Source organism: Tarenaya hassleriana, unplaced genomic scaffold (assembly GCF_000463585.1).
Source record: "Tarenaya hassleriana unplaced genomic scaffold, ASM46358v1 Cleome5, whole genome shotgun sequence".
NCBI lineage: Eukaryota > Viridiplantae > Streptophyta > Magnoliopsida > Brassicales > Cleomaceae > Tarenaya > Tarenaya hassleriana.
Genome location: NW_010967707.1, coordinates 1,481,955 through 1,491,619, shown reverse-complemented (window position 1 = coordinate 1,491,619; position 9,665 = coordinate 1,481,955). Strand labels below are relative to the sequence as shown.

Genomic DNA, 9,665 nt, shown 5'->3' with positions numbered 1-9,665 from the left:
ATAATATCTATTAAAAATAATATGTATATATATATATTATTTATAATATAATTTATAATATATATATATCGTAGATATGTATATATGTGTTTTATTAATTATAAATAATTTTATTTTTAATATATATATATATATGCATTAGTTATAATATACATATATATTGTAGTTCTATGTATATGTATTTTATTAATTACAAATAATTTTATTTTATATATATATATATATATATGAATTTATATGTATATAAATTAATTTAAATAAATTATATAATTTATTTTTGTTTAAAATGATGATGTGTCATAATTTTGATGATGTGTACATAATTTGGAAGCCAAGTCATTGCCACATCATCATTTTTATTTGAGTTGGCAGACGCGGGAGGTTTTCGGTGAATTATTAACAAGTTTGGGGTTTTATTGGTTAATCATACCAAGTATAGGATTTAATTGGTAAGCAAAAAAGTATAGGGTTTTTTCGTTGACCTGGGAATAGTACAGGGTTTTTATGGCGATTTCCCCTTATATGAAACATGAAGTAGTTTTTTTTATGTCTCTTTCAGACATCAACCTTTGTTCTCTTTTTCTGTTTTCTGTTCAGTGCCATAATCAGACTGTAATCAATGCCAAACGAATCCTTAAAACAGCTGAGTTGAAACTCAATTAAAATTTAAAGTAATTATCGAAAAGGAAAGAATCTCCCTCAAATGGAACCGAATATTTATCACAGAAATTATAATATTATACATACCTAGCATACCAGGAACAAAATTGTTGCCTAGATGTATGTTTTTTTTTTTTTAACAAGAATAGCATCGTTGTATGATGCTAATAATCTCGTGTTACAGATGTTAAAACGCTGAGATTTTACCTCTAGATTCTCAGAGAGAATCATCGAGCAAGAATATCTCTCCGTTGAAATCGGAATCTATGCCCTCTCTCCCCTTGAACTCGTCCAGACCCACGGCCTTTTCGATCGATAGATCGTTGATAAACGCAAAGTCGTCTTCTAAGAAAGTTCTGCTCTTGCGGATGATGAGCTTTCGAGTCGTGCTTTTCTCTTTTGCTGTCTCTGCAGCTTCCTCGGCCACTTCTATCGGTACCACCTTACTCGAGATCTTGCTCGAGTTTCTCAACCTGGATGGCAAGCTTTTGTTCCTCTTGATACCATTCTTGCTATCATTGATCATGCTGTCCTTGTCGGTATCGCTCTTCTTGCTGTTTCTGCTGCTGTTACTTATTGTTCGTTTCAGTTCCCGAATCTTTGAGTTTTTAGGTAAGGGACCGTTGAAGACGAGCTTTCTCCTGCACCCTTCCTTGAAATCCAACTTTCTCAAGTGAAGTTGTTGTCTCATGGATCTGGGAGAGGTTCCAGATGAAGTTTTGGCTCCCAGTGATTTCTTTTTCCGTGGAGACATGGAGAAATGTTTCAATATATCCTCCGGTGTCCAATCAAATATCTGTTCAAATGGCCAGAAAAGCGGCTCCACGACATTCCTCTTCTTCGAATCCAAAACCTCCGAGTCCTCCACCGAAGAAGATTCTGTAGTTATATTAGGATCAGTAGAGCTCTCTGATTCTGAGTTCGTGCCCGAAGACGCTGAAAAGTTAACTTTCTCTTCTTCTGTAGTCTGAGAAGAGGAATCAAGACTAGAAGAGTTCGAGTTTGAGTTTGATGAATCTGATTGTTCAGACAAGTTCTTGGAACAAGTCTTGTTGCCTCCAGGACAATGCGTGGACTGTTTCCCGCGACCTGTTCCCACAGGATTCCCATCTGAAGTTCTGATCTTTCCTACCTTTGAAGCCTCCTTCTTAGCGTCTTCGTCTTTCTCCTTGACGTTCCAAGAGACCGAGCAATCCAGCTTCTTTCTCCTGCGGTCTTTTATGGAATTGGCTCCTAGATTCAGAGAAGGCGAAGAATTCGCCAAGTTTGATAGCCAGGAGACAACACTTTCATCCACCGAGAAATGAAACGACACAGACAACCTGTGTTCCTCGAGAAACGACGTGGGAGATGCACAATCTGACGATAACCATATCGAATCACTGTCGTCAAAGCATCTCAGCTTGCTAAACTTCTGCTTCTCGTGACCATCGATCTTTCCTCGCCTTGGTCGGGGCGAAACACCAGCAGATTCGACGGTATTCTTCTTTGTCGGTATCCTCATGGATTCGAAGTTAGCGCCCGTGGATTTCGATCTGGGAAGTCCTTTGGGTTCGACCGAATTCTTCTTCCTCCTCATGTTGGAAAACGAGGAGGCGACCCTCTTCACAAAGCCGTGAGACCCATCTTTCGTGCCCGTGAAACCCATTGTAGATAACCTTCAGGCAAGATCAGATCACCTCTCTGTTTAAGACAAGAACACCGAACTTCGCTTCAGACCCGAGAAGAAACATGAGAACACGCAGCGAGGTTCCAATACAAGAATAACAGTTAGCGTGTATAACCAGGACAGATCCTTGTTTATCAGGAATGTCAACTACTTGAAAACGATGAATGAATTAAAAACGCTGAGATTCTTCGTCTGTGACGTAACAGGTTTGATGTTTTCATTCTTTTGAGTATAAATAAGAAATTGTTTATGATATTAGTTTGAGGAGTACATGTACCATAAAAAAAAAACCTGACAAGCCAAGCACTAAGCTTGCTGGGTTTTAGAACGAGTCAACTCGGAAATCGATCCAATCCCTACCGAAATACAATCGACATGGAGAAATCATTGTCATCGGCGGCAAAATTCGCTGTCGGAGAATATCAGAACCGCGAAACTGTACTGAATCCAGAGAGATTCAGAGAGAGAGAGAGAGAGAGTCACCTTCTTCGATCGAGTAGCGATGAAATTGCAGCAAGAGAGATAGAGTCGCCTTCTTTGATCGACGACGAAATTCCAGCAAGAGAGAGAGAGAGAGAGAGAGAGAGAGAGAGAGAGAGAGAGAGAGCCTTCAGTAGGAGAAGAGGTGTAAACCAGAGGGGTGAAATTAACCACACGCACAAAAAAACGGTTTTTTTTTTTTCTGTCCTTTGAGTGCCTCCTTTTGTTTTTCGCGCCTTCATGGGACCGGGATTGGCTTTATATCTCGGTCTGCCACGTCAGCTTCAACTTCCAAATCATTTTGTAACTTTTCTTTCGTTGCACGCTACATCCTTGTAAGTTTCAAGAGGAAAACACATCCAATAAATAAAATAAAATAATCACGATTTTTCCAAAATTTATATGATCTCATAATTTTAGATTTTAACATTAATATAACTTACTCAACTGATTATTTCGGATTTCGATATGATCACTGGTTCGGTTATTTAATTTTAGAAAAACAATAACAATTGTTTTTTTTATATCGAATTCGATTATGTTTGATTGTTATTGATAAAAAAATTAATCGTTTTTTCAAATAATTTTTCCATGTTACGATTAATTTTTAATTCGATTTGATCTTTTCGATTTTAAAAAATAATAACCATCCGATTTTTATATAATTTAATTATAATTATATATTATTCGATTTAGATCAATTTCGTTATTATTATTAACCAAATTAGTATTTTGTTTTTTTCTTGTGTTTTTCCGAAGGGAGGGAGATGCTGACGTGGCGTGAGGCCGGAATGAGGGCATGGACGTGTCCAAGACAGTAGCAGTGGGCCGAGGGCTTCCTTTCATTTACCACACAAAAGCCCAATTCCTTTTTTCTTCGGTCAACCGACAAAGCCCAATTTCATTTTATCCATGATTACAAAGCCCACCCTTTTCCATTATATACATACATATATATATATATTATTTATTAGGGTCCGATTCATTTCATTTGTGCTAATTCCTTGTGCAAAACGTATACTCGCAGACAATCTTATAATGCTAAGTATGGAATGCTTGATCATTGAACAACTTGTATTTAATAGATTATGGAAATCATAGTATAGTGATTAATATAATAGCAATAATAGCGCCGCTCAACAATAATGCTGACTTGTTTCCCCCACGAAATTATTGAGCGACCATGACAGGCCACGTGGGTCTGTTGGCCTCTTTTTGTCATCTCTCTGAGTTAATATCCAATGAAAATGTGTCCCCGTTTCTTGTGTTGTTACAACTGCTAAACGAGAGACGTAATTACGCATGCATGATGATAAGGGATCATGCCCATACGCACGCAATGCATGCTTGCATATACACACACAACTACACGTTGTATAGCCAGAAATGGGTGGTTTGGTGGTTGTGAAAACATAAAATATTGTCTACACCCCAAATTCGAATCCTAACAATCACATGTTATTAAAAAAAAAAAACTATACATTGTATAAATTCTCAAGTTATGGGTTATATAGTACGACGTAGTTTTGGGTGTGTACACTATATTTATTCGGTTTATTAATTTCATTTATGTGTATTCACCAATGTATATATATTGTATGTACTCCCATAATTGGATTATTCTCTTTGGTGTATATTTATTGCAAATAAATTAATTTTATCTTTTATTACAAAATGGTGCGTTGTGTTTCCTTGGATGTGTGGTCTTCAAAACTTGTAGCCTAAAATTCCACGTGAGTTGGCCATGGAGGCAATGTATAACTTGCACCATATTTCTATTTTTTTTAAAAAATTTTAAGTTAATTTTGATAATTCTAAACATCTCATTCCGTGTTACTATATCACGAAAACCATTTTTTTCCTCCAGAAATTAATGAATCTAGATGATATATTTCACATAAATATGATCCAAAATTATATATGTCTGATTAATTTTTTTATGGTGGTTGTGAAAATTTATTTGTAATAAAACCGCGAATTAATACGTTATTTCCGCTAAATTTATCTCATTTGCTTCAGCCAGCTCATCAAATACTGTCACCGGGCCCCACATTTCCAAAAGACTGAGGAGATGATCACCATGTCCACATTTCGTCATTATCATGATCATCATCATCCGGATTCTCGCGGCTTTTATAAGAAATCAAATCATCTCCCTCGATATCTCTCTACCTCACAGTTCCGATAAGGAATCGATACCTTTTCAGAGAGAGAGAGAGAGAGAGAGAGAACGAGATCCTCGGAAATGGATCACCTTCGCTACGATTCATCAGATCCATGGTCGTGCTCTCTCCAAGAGGTCAGAGAGTCTGAAACATTGGAGGATGTTCAAGAGTTTGATGAAGAATCAGAAGAGGGAATCGACAAGACCTGGGCCGAGATCGCAAGTCGTGGCGAACGAAGCGACGGCGTAGCGTTCCTCGCCGGCGAGAGGATGAAGAAGCTGGAGAAGAAGAAGAGTCAGGTTTTGTTGGAGGGTTACGTGGAGGCCGCGACGGCGGATGACGACGACGATCTGAAGAGGACCAAGAGCTTGACTGACGACCATCTCGAGGAGCTCAAAGGTTGTGTGGATCTAGGGTTCGGCTTCAGCTACGACGAGATCCCTGAGCTCTGCCACACTTTGCCTGCCCTAGAATTGTGCTACTCCATGAGCCAAAAGTTTTTAGACGAGAAGCAAGCCCACCAGAAGTTGCCGGAAAATTCTCCGGCGGAGGAGTCTCCCCCGCCGCCACCGGCAGCAGCCAGCCCGATTGCTAATTGGAAGATCTCTAGCCCTGGTAAAGATGCAATTTTGTAAATTTTGATGAATTTCCCGATTGATTGGGTGCTCGATCTTGGTTTTGCTGTGATTTCATGTCGATTGGCTGAAATTAACCATCTTGATGTCAAGAGTAAATCTGACTTGGGATTCAATACAGTTAGGAAGGATATTTGGGATTTGAAGTCTGATTAGTGCTTCATGTTTGCCTTGATCCAGGTGATCATCCCGATGATGTGAAAGCGAGGCTCAAATACTGGGCACAAGCTGTGGCCTGCACTGTCAAATTGTGCAGCTGAACAAGAAACCCTTCATGTTGAGCCAGAGAAAATCCAATGGAGACGTTGCAGGAATGAAATCTCTGGCATTGCTTAGCCGAGATTAGACCTGCCTTTTTGGTAGGAGTTGAGGAAACTGTCAAGAAAGAATGGCAGGTTTGAGATTAACCGAATACCAATGTGATGATGTCTGACTATGGAGGCGTAGGATCTAGAGTACTATGTATGAATCTGAATAAATGTTTCTGATGAATGAAGAAAACTCGAGTTTCGGTTTCCCGACATTGATGGCTGGTCTGTTTTAATTATGCAGTGGTGAGAGCCTTTGTTATAAAGAGCTTCACCGACTGGTCGTGGAGCTCTGTACTTGCCGAGGTAACTAATCTAACTGGTCCTTTAGCTTGGTCGTGAGTGTGTTGATATGATTCTTACATGTTCTTTCACCATGATCTTGTGGGTAAGGTAACTAATTAACTGACTGAAAGTAACAAAGAGTCTCATGTATGATCATCGGTGAAATGACCATGAGACTGTTAATGAAGTCGACCAGAGGTTTTCTCCAGATGATTACAGTCTAAGCTGAAACATATATTTCAGCTGTGGAATGGAGAAAAGGCGGGCTTTCCATTGATGGCTCATAGAGAACATGTTGGTTCTATGAATCATTACCTCAACAGCTGAATCATAACTCTTCAGTCTTCTACTCATAACCTATATCTACTGAAATAAATCCAGTCTCTTGATGGATCTGCTCGCAAGAACCTGAAACGAACGCAGCTGCAGAGGAATCAGAAGAGAAGAGTCTTCATGTGACTTCTGGATTAGGGTTTCTGCTCATCATTCGAAGAACACAGAGAGAATGGAAAGGACAAGAAATCAGGGCTGTGCCCATACGAATCTATATGGACAGCAGATTTCTCCTTGCACTAAAGATCTAAGCTAAGTTCTAACAACAGATCCCAAGGCTTATGTTGGGCGTATGGCTTAGCCACAACTAAGTGGCAGTGTGGTTACTTCCATGCTCAAATAAGACACTGACTGGATCCATGTTCACTTCAGCTAATCCCCATACAACAATGAACAAGCTCAAGTCCAGTACAAAAGATTGCAATTCCGTCCTGTCCAAAAAAATGATGAAGGCTGTTTGGAAAAAAGTAGTAAGCAATGGGAAAAGAAAAATACTCCAAGAAGCTGAGTTCACTTCAGGGAAGAAAAAAAGTTGAACAGGGCAGGAATAGAGGGAATGGACAATTTAGAAGATGAGTTTATCTTGTTATTTACCCCAAAGTGACGACAATTCATTGATCCATACATCCAGAATCTAAGGAGAAACTTTTACCACTAAGACTATTCTATCCAATATCTACCTCTAGTAAAAAAAAAATAAACTTTTCTCAGATAACAGACATTGTCAGATGATAAACCAGTCGAAATGAAATGGTCAACTAATAAATTTCCTCACCTAGCATTTCTGCACAACTTTGCACCACGAATGAAGTCAATAGTCATGAACTAATTCTGCACAGACTCATGGCTGGATTCAGCTTGCATGTTCCTCTTTCACCACACTTTCAAGCTTACTCTCCTTCATCGCAGATTTCCTTTTTTCTTGAATGTGATGTACAAAAGCGGCAACTATGACATGGAACTTCGGCGGAACCTTGCTTGATGAAGAAACATTCAGACCAGCATCCTTCAAAGCGCGAGCAACATGTTTTTGGGCTTTTAGGAAGTGCATGTTACACAGTGAAGGAACAGTTGACGCAAGTGTTGGCCTGCTACAAGTTATTGGTCCTGATTGAGCTCTGCACGTGCGAATATACAAGCTAAGACTCGGAATAAACTCAATTAAGTAACCATCTAAAGCTACTGCTTTTCTAATCCTATAAAAATTTCAAAGCAAGTCAAATAGCGCAGTTTCAGTAAAATGCTGCAAACACAAGCAAAAGAAAAAACAAGGGATACAACTGATAGCTACAAGAACATAAAACCACATTGAAAGAGGAGAGTAAGAGTTAAGGTTTGGGTTTTTTTTTTCTACCGGTAGATTAACTGTGATGAAAGCTGCTAAGATATTCCTACAAAACCTTGTTTAGGACAGATAATTGGTATAAATTGGTGGAACACACTTATTCATGTTAGGTTGCACACTGATATAGATACAATTCTACGCACAATCCCGTAAACTCGATAGCACACAAGTCAACAAGCTGAAATCTAGTCTATAATAACTATTACTGGCAATAGACTGCTTATACCGCTTTCTCTATATAACTATTCCAATGCAATTACACTAACAATGATCCCATCTCTTCTTGGTTCAATGACAACTTCAACATATCCTAACTATGAAAACGATCCCATTGTTATTAAACAGCAATAGCAATCGGCAAACAGACACTGAAGGAGACAGCCGACATATAGCAATCACCGTAAAGAAATCACACCAAAGTTCCTTTTCCATAAATAGACACCAAGGAACACTAAGTTGGTGTTGGAAGGTAAGGTTCACCTACTGATACCCTTTAAAACTATTCAACAGCGCAAAGGGTCATTCCAAATCCCCTCTGCAATTTTATGAAGATAGCTTCTTGACTCACTACAAGAACGCATCATGGCAAAGAAGTTCCGATTTCTCGCCATTACATAAAACCAGTGCCCAAATATTGCGACTTTCACAGCGTTACAAGCATTTTTGAACCCACCGCAATAATATATATCATAAATCAAAGCGCCAAACCAAAATAAGATTGTGAAAAAGGGATATCGACGCAAACCTTTTGATGACGTACTCACAAGCCTTGTAGAGCTTCTGCTTCTTGTCATTGATAATATGCAGGTGACAGTAGTTCGTGAGTGCCATGGCCTTAAACTTACAACCCCCGTACGAGCACCGAGAATTGCCCTTTGTATAGAGATCACTCGTAACGCCATTACTCCCACCATTGTTATTGACGTTATCTCCACTGCCTTCGACGGCATCACCGTCACCATTCTCTCCCTCGAGCTCCATCCTGGGTCTCTTGTTGTTCTGTTCGTCTTTGAAAGGACTAACACCGAACCTCCAGTAGTACTCCCTGTACTGCGCCTTCAGATCCTCCATTAGAGCCCAATAATGGTCTCTATAGACCTTGGATAGCTGCTTCAGGTGGTGTGATCGGCGCCGGAGAAGCTCCGTGCGGGTGAGGTGAGAGGAGCGCGCGAGGATCTGATCCTCCCGCGGCATCGAAATCGGTGAATTAGCCATCGACGGTGAGACGTTTGTGCTAGGGTTAGGGTTAGGGTTCGGAATTTGGGAGTCTGCAGCAGCAGCAATGGCGGCGGCGGAAGATGGATACCTTGGGGGTTTAGAAGCACAAGGATGTTGCAGAGGCTGCTTTGGAGCTGACGCCATCGTCAATGGTCGAACGAGAGATCAGAGAGAGAGAAATATGGAAAGGAACCTCGTATCATTCCCATTAAGTGTCAGAGATTTCTCATTAGATTTTACTATTTTATTTTTTCCAATTCTGAAGTGGAATCTTCTTTGGTGGAACTCCGAATATAAGGAATCTTTTATAGAAATTTTCTAAGAAAATAATTTCTTCGTAAAGCCCAACAATACATTGGCCCAATTTAAGTTGGCCCAAATCTAAACCAAATATGCCCTGGTACACGTGAAATGCCGAACGAACCGGAAATGATAAGAAACCAAAAATTAAACCGGAATCGAATTAGGTTAACCGGGAGAAGGCTGCCACTTCAGCTAATGCAGGACCCACTCCGCGTTCCAGCTTGTCATCACCTTCCGCTTTTGCTCGCTCCCCCCCCCAGTTCA

General features: G+C 39.7%; 3 protein-coding genes across 11 annotated transcripts; 1 reads left to right on the top strand and 2 right to left on the bottom strand.

The window, feature by feature from the left end:
- Positions 1-795: 795 nt before the first annotated feature.
- Positions 796-2,379, bottom strand: LOC104826192. The gene has a single exon (XM_010558760.1). The coding sequence runs from the start codon at positions 2,306-2,308 to the stop codon at positions 878-880; it is 1,431 nt and encodes a 476-aa protein (XP_010557062.1). The 5' UTR covers positions 2,309-2,379; the 3' UTR covers positions 796-877.
- Positions 2,380-4,961: 2,582 nt separating this feature from the next.
- LOC104826190 lies at positions 4,962-7,161 on the top strand. Of its 9 annotated transcripts, XR_773704.2 has the most exons (5): positions 4,962-5,589; positions 5,790-6,071; positions 6,162-6,223; positions 6,446-6,496; positions 6,584-7,161. XR_773704.2 is itself a non-coding variant. In XM_010558758.2 (2 exons), exons 1-2 carry the CDS (start codon positions 5,055-5,057, stop codon positions 5,867-5,869), a joined length of 615 nt encoding a protein of 204 aa, XP_010557060.1. In that variant the 5' UTR covers positions 4,962-5,054; the 3' UTR covers positions 5,870-6,132. The 9 variants fall into 9 exon arrangements, 1 of the variants encoding a protein (XP_010557060.1); XR_773708.2 differs by lacking the exon at positions 6,446-6,496 and having other exon boundaries at positions 5,790-6,004; XR_773707.2 differs by having other exon boundaries at positions 5,790-6,004; positions 6,446-7,161.
- Positions 6,454-9,369, bottom strand: LOC104826191 (INO80 complex subunit D-like). Its single transcript, XM_010558759.1, has 2 exons — positions 8,626-9,369; positions 6,454-7,653 (listed from the first exon to the last, which is right to left on the bottom strand). The coding sequence occupies exons 1-2, from the start codon at positions 9,240-9,242 to the stop codon at positions 7,389-7,391; spliced, it is 882 nt and encodes a 293-aa protein (XP_010557061.1). The 5' UTR covers positions 9,243-9,369; the 3' UTR covers positions 6,454-7,388.
- Positions 9,370-9,665: the final 296 nt, after the last annotated feature.

What these genes read in the sequence shown, in the direction of transcription:
- LOC104826190 (XM_010558758.2), top strand. Translation starts at nt 5,055, where the DNA reads ATGGATCACCTTCGCTACGATTCATCAGATCCATGGTCGTGCTCTCTC. An exon ending in TTGGAAGATCTCTAGCCCTG is followed by an intron (nt 5,590 to 5,789) that starts GTAAAGATGCAA and finishes GCCTTGATCCAG; the next exon opens with GTGATCATCCCGATGATGTG.
- LOC104826192 (XM_010558760.1), bottom strand. Translation starts at nt 2,308, where the DNA reads ATGGGTTTCACGGGCACGAAAGATGGGTCTCACGGCTTTGTGAAGAGG.
- LOC104826191 (XM_010558759.1), bottom strand. Translation starts at nt 9,242, where the DNA reads ATGGCGTCAGCTCCAAAGCAGCCTCTGCAACATCCTTGTGCTTCTAAA. An exon ending in TGTGAGTACGTCATCAAAAG is followed by an intron (nt 7,654 to 8,625) that starts GTTTGCGTCGAT and finishes TCGCACGTGCAG; the next exon opens with AGCTCAATCAGGACCAATAA.